This window comes from Panthera leo, chromosome A2 (assembly GCF_018350215.1).
Source record: "Panthera leo isolate Ple1 chromosome A2, P.leo_Ple1_pat1.1, whole genome shotgun sequence".
In the NCBI taxonomy this organism is placed as follows: domain Eukaryota; kingdom Metazoa; phylum Chordata; class Mammalia; order Carnivora; family Felidae; genus Panthera; species Panthera leo.
In genome coordinates this window covers 155,053,147-155,072,127 of record NC_056680.1, presented here as the reverse complement: position 1 = coordinate 155,072,127, position 18,981 = coordinate 155,053,147, and the positions used below count along the sequence as shown (strand labels likewise).

At 39.7% G+C, this 18,981-nt stretch overlaps 1 protein-coding gene across 1 annotated transcript; it reads right to left on the bottom strand.

The window, feature by feature from the left end:
• Positions 1-11,131: 11,131 nt before the first annotated feature.
• On the bottom strand, positions 11,132-14,468 carry LOC122213220 (mucin-2-like). The gene has a single exon (XM_042927356.1). It carries the CDS (start codon positions 14,466-14,468, stop codon positions 11,154-11,156), a length of 3,315 nt encoding a protein of 1,104 aa, XP_042783290.1. The 3' UTR covers positions 11,132-11,153.
• Positions 14,469-18,981: the final 4,513 nt, after the last annotated feature.

Genomic DNA, 18,981 nt, shown 5'->3' with positions numbered 1-18,981 from the left:
CCTTATTACCAAATACAGAAATTCTGCTCTGCTTGGGCTCTCCAAAGCCCCCCATCTGTTGCCCCTTCCCATGACCCAGGCCTGAGGACATCGTGGGCCTGGGGATTGCACTTATTCCGTAAAGACTCTTCCATGCCTAGGGATACAATTCATCCTTTTGGGGACCAAAAAGGTCCATATTTGGGACCATATGTTTTCTGACAAAGTAAGGATTCAAGGCTGGGTGTGCACCACTCTCTGAGAAGTTTGATGCTCCAGCTTACCCAAGGGGATACCATTTGGGGAGGTGGGAGCTTGAATGCAGAGGGAGAGCCCTGTAAACCCTCCTCTACCCATGCTGACCCTAAAGGGGGCTCCTGTTTCTCTTTTCTTATGGCATTTTTCGCCTCACCTTCCCTATGAGTCAGAGGCAGGAAGTCACATGTATGATTGGTGGGAAAGGGAGAGGCTCTGTTTAGAAGGGACAAAACTCAAGACATCAGATTAAATAGAACTGAACTTGCTTCCTGTTGCCATCTCCTTCCTTTGAGACTTTGGTCCAGGAGAGGCAGCTGGGAGGTCTCTTGAATGGCTCAGTATAAAGCACCTGGAGGACATTTAAGGACCTGGTTGTCCCAAATGCAACATCTAATGCAGTCCTTGCTCTCCTCACCTGTGCCTCTATTATCAGTTGATCTTTATTCCACCAAGTGTCACATTCTCAACACTCAGATTGCTAGGTGTCAAGAGCCTAACTAACCAGGAAGGCTGAATTGGGCTCTGAAAAGAGGTCAAGGCCAAGGAGGAGAGGAGTAGTCCTTAGCTCTGGAGCCCAGGGCATGTCAAAAAGGTTCACATGGACACAGAAGGGAGTAGGCACAAATGGTTTGTGGAGTCAGACTGCAATTTGGAACCACAGTTGACAGGAAAGGTTTATTGGTGGTGGCTGCTCTGAGCTTCTGGGGACATTTCTGTCTTCTAAGCTTAAGAATAATCTCTGTAGAACCGTGTCCTTTGAGATTTAAAGTCACCATGCTACAATAGGAATTGCCTTGTTCTTTGTTCATGTGCTCTGGAAGGGACCCCTACTCTGGCTATCCCAGTGTGTTTAGAGGGATCTTAATCCCTGAGAAACCAGGGATCTGGCCTGAGTAAATTGTTTACTACTGCTCGAGGAGCCAAGTCTTGATCTCACATCATAGCCCTGCTTCCTGGCACAGCAACCTCTGGGATTGGTGAGGTGTATGCGCGATAACGAGCCCGTTACCTTTACTGTCACTTCTTCTGGAGAATTCTGGAGGCTCCATCCTAAGATTATGCAGAATATTCAGTGTTCACATTCTGTTCCTGCAATCTCAGTACTGGACATTTTCAATGCTTGGGGTCACTTCTGGGCCTCATGATGTGTAAGCAGAGGGAGTTGGTGTCCTTAAATCAAAAAGAATTGTCAAAGTTTATGATTATGGAAAAAACTAGGCTCACCAGAAGCAGAGGGCTGTGTGAGTTCACTGTTGAGTATCTCTGTGGTCCCACCATCCAAGGGAAATGAAGGATTTCCTTTTGATTCTAAAACATGGTTGATGCCATTTGGTAGCTGTGTGAAGTACACGAATGACTTGCCACAGCATGAGGGAACACACAGATAAAGATGAGGTATAGATAAAAACACAGAACAACTAGGCCACTTTTCTCCTTGTTTTGTCAAATCTGACATTTCTATTCCAATCTGTATTACTCCAAGACTCCCAAGCAAATTCTTTCAACCCCAATCTTCTAGGTTAAAACAAAAACCAAGCACCGCTTCTGGCTGGGTTTCAGAAGCCAACCCTCAGGTCTACTTTGACAGGTTCAAGCCAGCTGGGCAACTACCCCAACGTTCCGAGCCAGAATCTCCCACTGGCTCCCTTTGCCCAGCTCGTGGCCCAGTGCAGTTTCCAGGCACCTCTGCTTTCTTTTGTGCTTCTTTGAATTTCTTGTTCCTATTTAGCCTTCCTTCTTTTGTTTTACTTTTCTCCCCATCTCCTGACTTCAGCATTTTGTGATCATGCACATATTCCCTGAGCACCATCTGTGTGCTTGACATCAGGTTAGAACAGGAGCTACTGAAATGAATGGAAAATGGGAAAGGCACCCTCTCTGCCCTTTTGGAGCTGTTCTTGAGTTTCTACAAGCATCTCAATGGCCATTTTCCCTGTGGGCTCAACTATCCACCTCTGACCTTTCCCCAGTGCCACTGAGCATTCCTCCCCCGATGCCTGGAGACAGGAACTATATCTATATCAATCTACAGAGAATGATGTTTCTATAGTTAAAAGGGATTCATTCCATTATATATATTATATATATTATAGTTAAATCTATAGTTATAGATTATATCTATAGTTATAGTTATAACTATATTATAACTATAGTTGTAATTATAACTATAGTTATATCTATAGTTAAAAGGGATGCATCCCATTATACATATTATATATATTATATATATGTATATATTCCATTATATATTAGAGCGCTCGGACCAATATTTCTGGAGAAATGTTTTTTTGTTTGTTTTTTTGTTTTTTGTTTTTTTTTCCAATATATGAAATTTATTGTCAAATTGTTGCCATACAACCCCCAGTGCTCATCCCAAAAGGTGCCCTCCTCAATACCCATCACCCACCCCCCCCTCCCTCCCACCCACCATCAACCCTCAGTTTGTTCTCAGTTTTTAAGAGTCTCTTATGCTTTGGCTCTCTCCCACTCTAACCTCTTTTTTTTTTTTTTTTCTTCCTTCCCCTCCTCCATGGGTTTCTGTTAAGTTTCTCAGGATCCACATAAGAGTGAAAACATATGGTATCTGTCTTTCTCTGTATGGCTTATTTCACTTAGCATCACACTCTCCAGTTCCATCCACATTGCTACAAAGGGCCATATTTCGTTCTTTCTCATTGCCATGTAGTATGGAGAAATGTTTTAAAACCTTCATACTTAGGGTGGGGGACTTGATTAGATACCTCAAGGCTTTTTTCCAATCCATGTGCTTTGTGACTGCAGTTTGTTGATGGTCTAATGACACACTGTAGGAGGAAGATGCTCTGCACTGAGGTGGAAAGGGAAAGACCCCAACTTTCTCAACATTGCGTCACTTGGGCCTGTCATCCCTCATCCCTGAGGGGTCTCTAAGGTCAGGTCAGACCTCCTTTTCCACCTCACCTCCTCTACTCAAAACCCCATATTAAATGTGGAGGGTAAATAAGAATTTATTCCCTCATTATTTTTTTCTGTGGTTTTGTGAGGAGAGGAGGAACCATAGGTTAATGCTTACAGTGGCTCTCGTCTTTCTTGTTGAATATTTTGATACAATTTCTAATTAATAGAAAAGTTGAAAGAATTCTCCTATATCTTTTACCTAGCATTATCCATTGCCTATATTTTATCACATTCTTTGCTCCTTCCTTCTTCCCTTCTCTTCTCTCCTTTTCCCTCTTTCTCCTTCTTCCTCTTTCTCCTCCCTTCTTCTCTTTGTCCTTCTCTGTCTCTCTCTCTCCTTTGGGAAACGGATCACTGAGTTTCTTTTTCCTGTTGGCTAGAATTCTCATTAGTGTCCAAATTCCTGCTACTTCTGATTCAGCTGAGACTGAACAGGAAAGCTCCCCCACCTCACTACTCCACTAACACGCTCCCAGTCTTGACTCCATATTAGAATTAACTGGGTGATGGGCATGGAGTCCAGGCATTAGTGAATTATGGAACTCTCCAGGTGTTTCCAATATGGATCCAAGACCGAGGACCCCTGAACTAGTTAAACTGCCCTTGATTTGTCCATTTCTTGGACAGGCAGGAATCACGTTCCGGCCTTATACACTTAAGCCATTGCACAGGCACTCACCGATCAGAGTGGCCCCGTAAAGAAGGTCACTGGAAGCCCCCTGATTTCTAGGAGTTAGAGTTTTCATTGCTGGATTGTTAGACTATGTGGGGATCTCAGAATAGGGGCACATTTAGCGGGGCTCTAGGAAGTGACAATTTACCAAGAGTTACTCAAAAAATAAATAGTAAAGAAAGAAGAGCCTTTATAATGCCAAGTAACAAATGTAGAAGGAACGTTAAAGAATATCACCATTTGAGGGGTGCCTGGGTGGCTCAGTCGGTTTAGAGTCCAACTCTTGATTTTGGCTCGGGTCACAATCTCACACTTTGTGGGATTGAGCCCCACATTGGGCTCTGAGCTGACAGCGCAGAGCTTGCTTGGGATTCTCTCTCTCTTTCTCTCTCTGCCTCTCCCCCACTCCCACTCTCTCTCTCAAAATAAACATTTATTTACTTTGTAATTTATTATCTCAAAATAAATAAACATTAAAAAAAAGGAACATCACCACTTGACAAACTCATAGTAGTAATTGATTCAGGCCAGACTCATCAACAGGTGGCCAAACATATAAAAGAGGAAGCAGATAGCCATATAGCCTCAAAGTATCTCCTTACAATATATTTATTATTTACTATGAGAAAAAAAAGCAACTACTGTGGAGAAACCTGGCAGGCACCACCTCAGCCAAAGTAACGTTGCCAGTAATGGACAAATAGGCATCCCATACTTCCTGATGTGTGGACCAAGAGGGACACAGCATCACTTCTGTGTTATTTCTGCCTCAAATGTACAACGTCATTGCAATCACACGAAATATTAGACAAACCTAAAATGAGGGATATTCTCCAAAGAGCTGGTGTGTCATCTTTAAAATGCCAAAATCATGAATGAAAAAGAGGGACTAAGGAATAGTTTCAGCATGGAGACAACTAAGCAGCAAACAAAAATCCAATGAAACAGGCCAATGCAACATGCAATGTGCTCTCCTGGGCCAAATTCTTTGCTGTTGCTGTTGTCATCGTTGTTGTTTTGTGTTGTTCATAAAGAGCATTATTGGGATGATTGGTGAAATTTTACTGGTGTCTGTGCGTTAGGTGTTAGTATTACATGAACGTTAATTTCATGATTGGCTGGTTGTATTGTGGTTATGTAAGGATATGTTCCTGTGTTTTAGGAAATACGCACTAAAGCATTTTGTTCCGATGAGACATCTTGTTTACAAACTCTCAAATTCTATACATGTGTGTGAGAAAGAGGGAAAGGAAGACAGAGAGAAAGTAGATATGGTAAATAATTCATAATCTAAGGATAATGTTTGGGAAATCTGGGTGAAGATTACACTGGAGTTATTCATATTGTTCTTGCAGCTTTTCTCCAAACTCATTTCAAAATTAGGGAGTCAATTTAAAACGAGAAACCAGCCCAAGAACTATAGAGAGACAGCATGAAATATCAAGGAAATGTTACAAATGAACAAACAAACAAACAAACGGCACATAGAGAGTAACCTAGAAAAAAAATCAATTTAGAAAAGTGTCAAGTTTTTTCTAAACAAGAGTTTTTGGCTACTCTGAGCAGAGAACTTCCAGCCTGCAAGCTATAGTATTTGTCTGGATTAATTACAGCTATTGTGCATAACACAACAAATAATAAGTGAGTAATAACACATGTTTCTTGGAGCTGCAAATCACTAGAATTTTATAGACAATTATTTAAATAGCTAGAAAAGGGTGGCATTTAAATAAAAATAAGCAGGACTTTTCATAAAACTACAGGTCATGAGGGTGATGTTTGAGAAATAAGGAGCTCTGATCTAGGTGATTAATAGGAAAATAGTAGCCACCATCAAAAAAAATGGAAGGTTATCGTAGACATGGTTTAGGATGTGAAATTAAAGCTCATGAAATCATCTCTGAGGAGCCAAAATTCATATTTGTACCAGGAAAAATGTTTTAAAAATTAATACTGCCCAATAATTGAATGGGCAACCCTTCAAGAAAGTATTTAGTCAGATGTTGATGAAGACTGGAAAGATACGGTTTAGAGGAAATTTTAGGATGTAACAGTTTTAAACTACATAATCCCTAAAGTCTGTTCCAACTCAGGTGTGCTTTCATTTGGGCATATATTGGGAAATAAGCTTGTGTTACATCCGTAACATAGCCTGTCATCTATATTATCAACTCTGTATCTGACTAACCATCTATTTAAATAATCCAATAAAAGACTAAATTTTCCTCAAGCTGGAATTAGAAATATATATCTTCATAAAGATCATAGGATATGTTATAATTATAAATTTTAATTTACCCAGAAAGAAAAATATAATCTTGTCTAAATTGCAATAGCCAAAGTATGGAAAGAGCCCAAATGTCCACCGATGGATGAATGGATAAAGAAGATGTGGTGTATATATACAATGGAGTATTACTCGGCAATCAAAAAGAATGAAATCTTGCCATTTGCAGCAACGTGGATGGAACTAGAGGGTATTGTGCTAAGTGAAATTAGCCATTCAAAGAAAGACAAATATCATATGACTTCACTTATATGTGAAATTTAAAATACAAAGAAGATGAACATAGGGGAAGGGAAACAAAAATGATATAAAAACAGGGAGGGGGACAAAACATAAGAGACTCTCAAATACAGAGAACAAACTGAGGGTTGCTGGAGACACTGTGGGTGGAGGGATGGGCTAAATGGGCAAGGGGCATTAAGGAGGACACTTGTTTGGATGAGCACTGGGTGTTATACACAGGGGATGAATCACTGGAATCTACTCCTAATAATCATTATTTCACTATACGCTAACTAACTTGGATGCAAATTAAAAATAAATTTAAAAAATAAGAATACAAATGCTTTATAAAATGCAAAAAATAATCTTATCTAATTTGAAATTAGAATATTTTGTACTATTCTTGAAATTAACATATGATAACACTTCCAGCTGTGGGTAAAAGCAGTTTCCCAAAGATCTCTAAACATCTTGTGCCCAAATGAATCAGTGTCTGTCCGGTTTGAGATCACCTTCTCTGAGGTTTTTCCATCACCAGGTGCCACCAAAGTGCCTCCAGCTATGGAGAATTGTTTCTTCTCCTCCCAGCACGGTGCCAACCCCATCTCGCCTCACATCCCATTCACTGTGGTGTGACTGTAAAAATGTGTATGCTTTATTTCAATGAACAGCTCAACATTTATATCCTATTTAGACAAAACCTAAGTGAATAGAAGTATAAACACATGCAGATAAGTTGAGAGACAACGATCACCCTGTCCACACCTCAGTGCAGAGACTAAACATAAGTCATTTTGGGGAAAACATCGTGCAACTCAATATCTCACTGCCAGAATAGGAGATAAACCAAAGCCTCTCCAAGCAATAGTGCTCACATTTATTCAGTGAACCACCATCAAATAACAGTGCTCTTTGAAGAGCATGAAGAAACACTGATATGTTAAAGTTCATTATACAAACCAGAGAAAATTTTACCAGCAGAAAATATGATGTTTGCTATGTAAGATAACGTGCATGAAAATACATGCACACGCACACACACACACACACAAGATACACATACACACTGCACATGAACTCTACTGGTGATTTCAAAAGTTTTCTTGTCTGGTTTTTGTTCATATATTTTGTTCTTTCTAGAGGGAAACATATGAATAGCAGCAAGTATAAAAAGTTTAAGAAAAATACAGAAAAATAACATAAAACTGGGATAGTTGTATCTATTTATTTTATAAAGTGAGGAAGAGATGGGCATTATTTAATTTAGCAGTGAAGCATTTGAAAACATTTGAAAAAACAGACTCAGAATAGCCTTATTACAAAGTACCAGCTCAAAGGAAAAACTGCTATGTATCAGGAAGATACATAGGGGAGGAAGAACAGAAAAGTGTAAATAGACATAAGGACACTCAGTGGATTAACAATAAAATTTGTGTGGCATTCTACAGACTGAAAATGCATTTCCATGTACATTGCAGTTCTGATGTTTCCTCCATCTTATAGATGAGGAAACTGAGGCAAGGGAAGACATGTCTACCTATAGCCATAGTCGCTGCAGCAACCTCGTAGCAGGTGGTGTTCTTAGAGCTGGCCCAATGGGGTATATCATCCATGTTAGGGTCTGACAGAAGCACAGGGTCCAGCTAAGCTCAAGACCCAGAAGGAGCAAGCTGACACTTGCTTTTATCTCTTCTCTTTCCAGGTGTTCTCAACTTGGTTCCAGGATCATATCTTGTGCCTAGACTCTCAAGTTTCAGTTCTCAAGTTCCTTCAAACTTCTGAAGTCCAGGTTTCCTTTTTCCTGTTCTGGTTGTTGTTGTTGTTGTTGTTGTTGTTGTTGTTCTTTTTTTCAGGAGTACTTACCTTTACAAGATCCCAAATTTTCACTTATGGTTGATTTCTATACAAAGGGAATGAATTTTAGTAACTAAAGAACAATGGTTGTTTCAACAAATTTATCCTTGGTTTTCCAAATCCCAAGTGTTTTAGGTGAAGCCTTTGGCCAACTAATCTGCTTCAGTGTGGTGGGTTGGCAGCAGGACTCCCATGTGTCTTAGGACACAGAGCACTTTGTCCCATATCAGGGTTTGTGCTGCCCACCAGATAAGTGCACTGAAGCTCCCCTGGTAAAGAAACAAGTGAGGCAGTCTATGACCAAAGCCATTAGTACAGTTTGGAATTATGAGTTTTGTTTTGTTTGGAGTTGAAAGGTCAAATTAAGAGGCATACATACCCTGGTAGAAGGTCTATCAACTGTATTCAGAAGGCCACAGCTTGTGGGAAGACTTCAAAAGGCAAATGCAACTAACTGAGGAATCTGTGCCCCTCATGTGGAACTCGGTCAGGCCAGCCAGACAACAGTACAGGTGTGGTGCTAGATCAGAAGGCTACACAGATAGGTGTGCAGTAGGGGGTAGACATTCATGTGTGGTTAGAACCTCAAGTCGCAGATGCTGGAGTTTTTGAGTGCTGGGGAAGTTCAATGTATTTGACCTGGACCCGAGAGTGGATCCAGGCCATTGTGGCCCTATGGAAGTGATCCTCAAACTTTTTGGTCTCACAACCCCTTTAGGTTCAAATTTAATGAAGACCTTATGCTTGGTTTAGGTGGCTTATATTTGCTAACATGTACTGCATTTGAAATTAAAATTGAGTCATTTGTAAAATACTTTGTGAAATATTTATTTTTTCATTCATCAAGAATACAATGTATCAATTACATGTTAACATAAATAATGCATTTTTATGAAAAACAGCTATATTTCAAAGCATAAAACAGTGAAAAGAATGATATTTTGTATTTTGTAAATCTGTTTAATGTCTATTTTAATCGAGACAGCTAGATTCTTGTGTCTGTTTCTATATTCATCTACTGTGATAGCACACAGCATAAAGTCTCTGGAAAATGCCACTGTATATTAACAGAGAATGAGAGTGAAAAAGGAAATTAATGGCGTAGTATTATGAAGATAGATTTGGCCTTGTGAACCCCAGAAAGAGTTCTGTGGCCTCCCATGGGCACCCAAACTACATTTTGAGAATACTGTCTAGGGTTAAGCCTTTAATAGCATTCAACTGGCCATATTCAGTTATGACTATGAGTCTCTTTATGGGGTCTGGCTAATCTAAGAAAGTAACAGACCAAGGGAAAAATGGTAAATTTGGATATGAAAGACCAAGAACATGCTGAAAGTCCTAACACAGAAGGAGAGTCTTCATGGTGGAATATAATGGAAAAGCTGGTAGGTAAGAGAAAAAGTAAACAAGAACTCTGACCCCAGGGCAGAGACTATCTCTCCTATGCCATATCTTTAAGTATCCATCTCCATCTGCGTGATTTCTGGTCTACAGAAGAGTTAGAGACTTGTAAGTGAATCCAGCCATTCAGGGTAACATCAAGGGCCTAAAATGATCTCCTAAGATGAATTGTAATTACCTGGAAGTACTTTTAATATCTGCACATAAAAGTACTTCTCAAATTTGTAGTAGGACTATCAGTAGCACTTATGGAAGTAGTGGTTGCAAAGTTTAGGAAGTTATGTTTTTAACATCTATAATCACAGTTTTATTTCCTATAGTAGTAAAAGTAATCATTTTTTTTTAATTTTTTTTAACGTTTATTTATTTTTGAGACAGAGAGAGACAGAGCATGAACGGGGGAGGGGCAGAGAGAGAGGGAGACAGAATCGGAAGCAGGCTCCAGGCTCTGAACCATCAGCCCAGAGCCCGATGCGGGGCTTGAACTCACGGACCGCGAGATCATGACCTGGGCTGAAGTCGGACACTTAACCGACTGAGCCACCCAGGCGCTCCAAAAGTAATCATATTTTTAATGTAATTATTTTAGTTCCTGGAGTCAAAGTATGTACAAGATCTATAATGATAGCACTTTCCATATCTATAGTTATAGCTAGGATGTAGGATTGCTTTAGAAGCAATAATACTTTCAAGATGTGTAATAGTGAATTGCTATATTGGTAGCCATGGTATGTGGGAAAGTCCCTAAGAAAATAAAGCATTATTTTTTAACATTGCTAATTAAATAATCTACTATGATATTAATAACTGTTGCTTTATTGGCCATGTGAGTGCCCCATATCACCAGTGCTGTCAGTTATGGTATCATGTCTTGTAACCCAAGAATAAGTTAGGTTACTTCAATAACTATACCTAAAACAATAGTATTTACAAAGCCTAATATGGTATTATCTGAGCTACCAAAATTATCTATGAAGTCTCTAGCAAAGATGTATAACATATCTACAGTTTAATTGCTGGGACTACAGGAGTTATAATTTTCAAAATAGGAGTATATATTCTGGCTGCAAAAGAAGTATCCATGCCTTCTTTAATTACACTTATAAAAGTAGTCATGGATACATCTTTAGACATATCTGCAAAGTTTACAGTGCTCAGAATAGCCATATATGTAAAAGCTAATGTTAACATTTGTGAAAACTTAAGTAGCATAAGATCATGTATCTGTTCATTCATTTTTTATATCTGTAATGCTTGTTTTTTTCAAGTTTATGTATTTATTTGGAGAGGGTATGTGTGTGTGTGTGCACATGTAAGAGTTGGGGAGTGGCAGAGAGAAAGGGGGAGAGAGAGAGAATCCTAAGCAGGCTCCACACTGTCAGCGCAGAGACCAGTGCAGGGCTTGATCTCATGAAATGTGAGATCATGACCTAAGCTGAAATCAAGAGTCAGACTCTTAGCCAGCTGAACCACCCAGGTGCCCCTGTAATAGTTTTTTTAAAGAGATGTCCATAGTAACTGTCCTGCTTCGAGTAGTAATCATGGAACTAGAGTAGCATTTACGGTGTTTGCAATGTAGGTAGATACAGGAGTAGAAGCATCCATTGTTGTTCTATCAAGAATGGTAGTGTTTAAAGCATATATGGTAATATTTGTACTATCTGTGGTAGCATTAGTTGCAACAATAGGTAAATAACTAACTGCAGAGTTGGCTGTTACCTGATTGTGAGCTGCTGTGTCTAGAAGAACAGTCATTAATGTGTCTGAGGCCATTGTAGCATTTGGAATAGAAACATGGGTAGTGTTATATGGAACACTGTTAGAGTTATCTGCATCAGTAATATTTACTGCATGCCCTGTACCGTTTACAGTGTTGGTGGTGGTATTAGCTATTACACTAGTGCTAGGAGAATAAATATCTGTCGAAGAAGGAGTAGACGTTGTAGGAATAGTAATGCTATTGCTATTCCCACCGGATATCGTAAGGGAAGGAGAACTGGTAATAGGAGTGTGGTTGCCAGCGCTAGCAACATCAGTACTTGTAAAAGAAGTCGTTACCATAGCAATAGCAGTGTTTGTATCATAAGTACTTACAGAAAAAGGAGTCGTAATAGGAAAACTGTTGTTAGTAGTATTAGCACCCGCATTCATAGGAGAAGCAGTGGGTGTAATTAAAACACTATTATTAATGGTAGTGGTATCGATACTTATTGGGGAAAGAGTAGCGGTAATAAGAACACTAGTATTGGTGCTAGCATCAGTAGTATTTGTTGGGAAGGGGGTGGTTGTGATAGGATGAATACTACTAGTATTGGCAGTAGTACTGGTAGCAGATGGTATAGTGGTATCAGGAATAGTAGTACTAGTTGTAACTTCAATAGTACTTGTAGGGAAAAGAGCTGTTGCAATGGGAAGAGTAGTAGTAGCATTAGCCGTAGTTGTAGGGGAAGGTGTAGTGGTATCAGGATGGGTAGTACTAGTGGTAACTTCAGTAGTACTTGTTGGGAAAGGAGTGGTTGTGACAGGAAGAGTACTAGTGCTAGCAGTGGTACTTGTAGGGGACAGTGTAGTGGTATTAGGAATAATAGTACTAGTTGTAAGTTCAATAGTACTTGCTGGGAATGGAGTGGTTGTGACAGGAAGAGTACTAGTGTTAGCAGTAGGAATACTTGTAGAGGATGGTATAGTGACATGAGAATAGGTAGCATTAGCTGTAGCTTCAGTAATACTTGTTGGGAAAGGAGTGGGAGTGATAGGAAGAGGAGTAGTACTAGCAGTCATACTTGTAGGGGTGGGTGTCGTGGTATCAGGATATGTAGTGCTGGTTGTAAATTCAATAGTACTTGCTGGGAAAGCAGTGGTTGTGATAAGAAGAGTACTAGTGCTAGCATTCATAGTTAGAGGGGCAGGTGTAGTGGTATCAGGTCCAGAAGTACTAGTTGTAGCTTCACTAGCACTTGTTGGGAAAGGAGTGGTTGTAATAGGAAGCGTAGTATTAGAAATAGTACTTGAAGGGGAAGGTGTAATGGTATTAGTAATAGTAGTACTAGTTGTAAGTTCAATAGTACTTGTTTGCAAAGGAGTGGTACTTTCAATAGTACTTGTTTGCAAAGGACTAGTACTAGTGCTAGCAGTAGGGGTACTTGTAGAAGATGGTGTAGTGGCATCAGAACTGGTAGTACTTGTCACTTCAATAGTACTTGTTGGGAAAGGAGTGGTTGTGACAGGAAGAGTATTAGTACTACTACTACTAGTAGTACTTGTAGCAGCAGGTGTAGGGGTATCAGGACCAGCAGTACTAGTTGTCCCTTCAATAGTACTTGTTGCAAAAGAAGTGGTTGTGATCGGCAGAGTACTAGTACTAGCAGCAGGAGTACTTGTAGAGGATGGCATAGTGGCATCAGAACTGGTAGTACTCGTTGTCACTTCAATGGTACTTGTTGAGAAAGGAGTGGTTGTGATCGGCAGAGTACTAGTACTACTACTAGTAGTAGTACTTGTAGGGGCAGGTGTGGTGGTATCAGGACCAGCAGCACTAGTTGTCACTTCAATAGTACTTGTTGGGAAAGGAGTGGTTGTGATAAGAGTACTAATACTAGTAGTAGTGCTTGTAGGGGCAGGTGTGGTGGTATCAGCACCAGCAGTACTAGTTGTCCTTTCAATAGTACTTGTTGTGAAAGGAGTGGTTGTGATCGGCAGAGCACTAGTACTAGCAGCAGGAATACTTGTAGAGGACGGCGTAGTGGCATCAGAACTGGTAGTACTCGTTGTCACTTCAATGGTACTTGTTGAGAAAGGAGTGGTTGTGATCGGCAGAGCACTAGTACTACTACTAGTAGTAGTACTTGTAGGGGCAGGTGTGGTGGTATCAGGACCAGCAGCACTAGTTGTCACTTCAATAGTACTTGTTGGGAAAGGAGTGGTTGTGATAAGAGTACTAATACTAGTAGTAGTACTTGTAGGGGCAGGTGTGGTGGTATCAGGACCAGCAGTACTAGTTGTCATTTCAATAGTACTTGTTGGGAAAGGAGTGGTTGTGACAGGCAGAGTACTAGGACTACTACTAGTAGTAGTACTTGTAGCAGCAGGTGTAGTGGTATCAGCACCAGCAGTACTAGTTGTCACTTCAATAGTACTTGTTGCGAAAGGAGTGGTTGTGATCAGCAGAGTACTAGTGCTAGCAGTAGGGGTACTTGTAGAGGATGGTGTAGTGCTATTAGTAATAGTAGTACTTGTTGTACCTTCCATAGTACTTGTTGGGAAAGGAGTGGTTGTGACAGGAAGAGTACTAGGACTACTACTAGTAGTAGTACTTGTAGCAGCAGGTGTAGTGGTATCAGGACCAGCAGTACTAGTTGTGACTTCAATAGTACTTGTTGGGAAAGGAGTGGTTGTGATAAGAGTACTAATACTAGTAGTAGCACTTGTAGCAGCAGGTGTAGGGGTATCAGGACCAGCAGTACTTGTTGTCACTTCAATAGTACTTGTTGGGAAAGGAGTGGTTGTGATCGGCAGAGTACTAGGACTAGCAGCAGAGGTACTTGTAGAGGATGGTGTAGTGGGATCAGAACTGGTAGTACTAGTTGTCATTTCAATAGTACTTGTTGAGAAAGGAGTGGTTGTGATAGGAAGAGTACTAGTGCTAGCAGTAGGGGTACTTGTAGAGGATGGTGTAGTGCTATTAGTAATAGTAGTATTTGTTGTATCTTCCATAGTACTTGTTGGGAAAGAAGTGGTTGTGATAGGAAGAGTCGTAGTAGTACTCGCAGAACTAGTGATAACAGTTTCAAAAGTGGTAGCCTTAGTCGTAACTGTAGAAGGATGTAGAGACTCTGTCGGGAAGGTACTTGTCATAGGTGTAGTGGAAATTATAGGGCCACCGTATATCCAGGTAACCTCAGTTAGTTTTTCCAGGTTGATAATCTTGTCAGTCAATTGAATTGTTAGTATCTGCCAGAAAATAAGAGATAAAGTTGGTGTTTCAGAACTACTTAAACATTATATTTAAGGCATATTTCAAATTATAATTTAACAAAAACAGATGTATTCATTCTTTTTCCAGAGAGTAATAAAAGGATATAGATTCCTTTCCAGGTCACTGATTCCAGACAGATAAACAGAAGGATGTGTTGTGTACATGATCCCTGTGCTGGAAATCTGTGTCTTTCCACTTCATCAGGCCAAACCACATTGCTTTCAAGTATTCGAGGCTTTGATAAAAACCAACATGTATTAAAATCTCATTGCTTTGCCACTAGATTTTAACTTTCCCAAAGGCAGGCTGGTTTCATGTTTCACCATCCCCAATGCTGAGTATAAGTGCCTGGCATATAATAGGCATCTGATATGCTACTAAGTTTCCTAAAAAGAAGGTGTTGAGAAATTTTCTGCATCAGTCTTAACCAGGGTGGTCTTGAACACAATAGTCCAGGAAAAATGTGTTGAAGTAGATAATTAGAAAGGACTAGAGAGAGAGAAGCTATCTGAGTGTTCAGAGGGGCGTTTTCCACAATCCAGATATTAGCAGGTCACTCTTTCACTGCTTGGAAAACAGGAATTATACTTACCTATTTTCCCTTCTGAATGATACCACCTAAGAGTCACTAGTTCATACTTAGGACAGGTCTAGTGTTCTAACGTGGGATACCTTTCCCTCTGTGGTTACTCTTGGTACCTCTGCTGGTAATTTGTCTTCCGCATAGGCATCTCCTACAGCAGACCCTGCTAGAGGGTCTAGTAGCATCTGCTATTTATGTCACTCTGTTTTGTTAACCAAATAATTTTACCTCACATCACAGGTGGGACATATTCACTTTGATGATGACCACAGTTTACTGCCAATTTTCACCAACCTACAAGATCTATCAATTTGACCAGGGGTTAATTTCCCTGGGAGTAATTTCCGGAAGAAGGGAGAAAATCTCCAACAATTTTTATGGGATCACTCTTCTTTTGTTTTAGCCTCTGTCACAGAAGCAAATAAATTTTGTGATGCTAGCCCGAGAGGCTAACTTTACTTAACACATAGCACCATTTCTGGGAAACACATGGAAAGGATTTCATCAGACTACTAAACATTGATCCCTGGACTACATTGGGAAGACTGCCGATGTTGCACATTTCACAACAGGATTCGATACTCACAATTTTTCATGAACATACTATGGCACATATCTCTATAGCCTTTCAAATAGAAGCACATAAAAGAATGATAATAGTGGTGATAATTTGGCAGAATAATAAATTTAACTTATAATATGATAATATTCCTTTGAGACATACCTGATTGTAAGGGTCACTCTTGAAATTCTTCTCCGTGAATTGCTTGTTGTTATAAGTAAAAGTGACTTGTGTCACATAAGTAGAGTTTACCCCCCAGATTTTAATATATCCAACTTTCAGTGGATTTGAGTCACTCAAATACTTATTGTGCATGGTCTGGATTTGCAATATGTTCTATAAAGAATATGTAAAAAGAAAAAAAATACTTAATACGTCTGCTGATAGACTATATTTCACTTTAAAGTGTTAAGAAACCTCAAATTAGTATTGTTGTGCTGGTTTGCTGTTTTAATTCTTAAACACCTCATGAAGAAACACTTCCTGAGTACCTGCTACAACAAATTTGATAATGCCAACATTACGAAAGTTATTTTACCTATACTGTTACTAATTCTTATAAGGATCTTGAAAAGAAAGCATCATTATCTCAGTTTTACAGATGAGGAAACAGGCTCTGGGAGTGAAGTGAGCAGCTAAATGATATAGATATGTTTGGAATCATGATGGGGCTCTGAGCATTGTACTGTGTGAGTTAACACAGGGTGAACAAAGAATTATGGCAAACAGTCCCTAGACTAAGGACAGTTTGGAACAAATATAGGGACTTGACTAAATCATGAACTTGATTAAGCATCAACACAAGGGTTAAACCAATGTGAGATAAGTGGCAATGTAGAGCATGATTAAGGCCTAAATGAAAAAAAAAAAGAAGAGAGAGGGAAACAAACCACAAGAGACCCTTAACAACAGAGAACAAACTGAGGGTTGATGGAGGGAAGTAGGTGAGGAGTGGGCTAGATGGTGATTGGGCATTCAGGAGGGCACTTGTTGGGATGAGCACTGGGTGTTATATGTTAAGTGATGAGTCACTAAATTCTACTCCTGAAACCAATATTGCACTATATGTTAACAAGCTAAAGTTTAAATTAAAAAAAAAAAGAAAATCATAGTGAATATTTGTCATGGGTGTTGAGAGAAAGGAGAAATCACTGTGGAATAGGGTGGTCAAGAGAGGACTTAGGAAGGACATGGAACTTCAGGAAGCCTGGAAGGATGGATGGAGTTAGAAAGGTGAAATGAGAAAGGGAATGGGGGCAGGGACACGTTGAAGAAAGGCACATTCATTGAGTGCAAGAGCTACGGTGGCTGGTGCTGAGCCAACTGGAATAAGACTGGCTACAATGTAAGATAGGAAAATGAAGATTTTATACAATAAATCAAGGGGATAGTGGCAATAGAATGATGGTATAAACTCCTTAACTGGCAACAGTAGAAAGAAAAAAAAATATGTTCAATTTTCTTTATGGAGAATTTAATAAGACTTTGAGACTGATTGCACAAGCAGAATCAAGGGGAAATTAAGACAAATGGATAGAACTTGAAGTAAATGGGTGTGCTGAAGTCAGTTGGCACTTACTGATTCAAGAGACCCTACGGTTAAGTTGCCTAGAATTTTGCAGGCCAGTTGATAGCTTGAAATTGGCTAAAATGGTGGGAGTACTTACACCACAGGAATTAGCAAATGCTACAAATCAGCCCCACACCCGCATAACCCCGTACCAGCCAGCACACCATTGGTAATTTTTTTTAAGTTCATTTATTTATTTTTGAGAGAGAGCAAGCACGGGGGGGAGGGGCAGAGAGAAAGGGAGACAGAGAATCCCAAGCAGACTCTGTGTTGTCAGCACAGAGCCCAACGTGGGACTCGAACTCATGAACCGTGAGATCATGACCTGAGCTCAAATCAAGAGTCAGAGGCGTAACTGACTGAACCACCCAGGCACCCCTCAACACCACTGATAATTACCCACAGGGAAAGTTAGAAGCGTTCTTTCATTTCAAGCCACTGATCCTTAGAAAAAATTCCATCAAGTGTCACAGAGAAATACAAATTTATTTATCCCTTGTTTAGAATAACAGAAGAATGGAATATTAGAGTTAGAAACTATTTGCAGGCGCTTTATCATCAAGAAACACATATTAAACAGGGGAAGTTGCCTTCCCTAGGTTAAATAACTAGTTAGCAGTAGAAATAGAACTAAAATCCAGGGCTTCTAAATCAATGTGAGCCATATATGTAATTGTTAATGTTCTCATAGCCACATATTTTTAAAGTAAGAAGAAATAGGAGAAATTGATTTAAAAATACATTTTATTTAACCCAATATATCCCAAATGTTATTATTTTTAACATTTATTCAATATAAAAATATTAAAGAGGTATTTTACAATCTTTCAAATATTTCAAGTTAAGATGGTCACATTTCTAGTGCTCAATGGTCACATGTGGCTAGTAGCTATCATATTGGCTAATGCAGCTCTAATAAGATATTCTCTCAGTCCTGGGTACCATGTTTTAAGAGGAATCTAGACTAATTGTGGTCGAAACAGAATAATCAGATCTGGAAACCCATAGAAGCACAAAACAGGAGAAGTGTGAAGTTTGCCTGCAGATGTATAATTCTGAGAGAAGACAGAGAGTATACACAATGGACATCTTCAAATCCCTGAAGCAGTATTATGTATAAAAGACAATAGATTTGTGTTATACTATTCCTTAAATGCAAATAGGTAAAAATTATAGAGAAGCAAATTCCAGGTCTGACATAGAATGATCATTTAACATGCCTGGTAGATTGGTTATTAATTTCTCTAATTATTCACCCTTCCCTATTCATACCCTTTTCTATGTAATTTTGGCAATGCCCTTTCTCTGGATGGGGCGTTCTATTCCACCTTTGTCTTTGAGCTTGGCCATGTAACTCTCCCTCGCTAATAGGATAGTAGTCAACTTGCTGCAAATTGGAGATTTTAAAAAGTGCTCAAGCATTTCCACTACTGTTTTTGTCCTCTTCTGAGGTCATGAAAAGGTCATGCCCAGACCTGCCCATAAGGCCATCCTAGGCCATCGAAGAGCCAGCTGACAGGTATGAGTGAGCACAGTCAGGATCACCCGAGTAGCCTAACAGTTCCGCAACTGAGCGCAGATGCATGTGAGCCAGCCAAGATCAGGCAGGTCCAGCCCATAACATCTGACCAGAACTTCCGAACACTACAAACTCATGAGCTAAATAAGTATGTATTG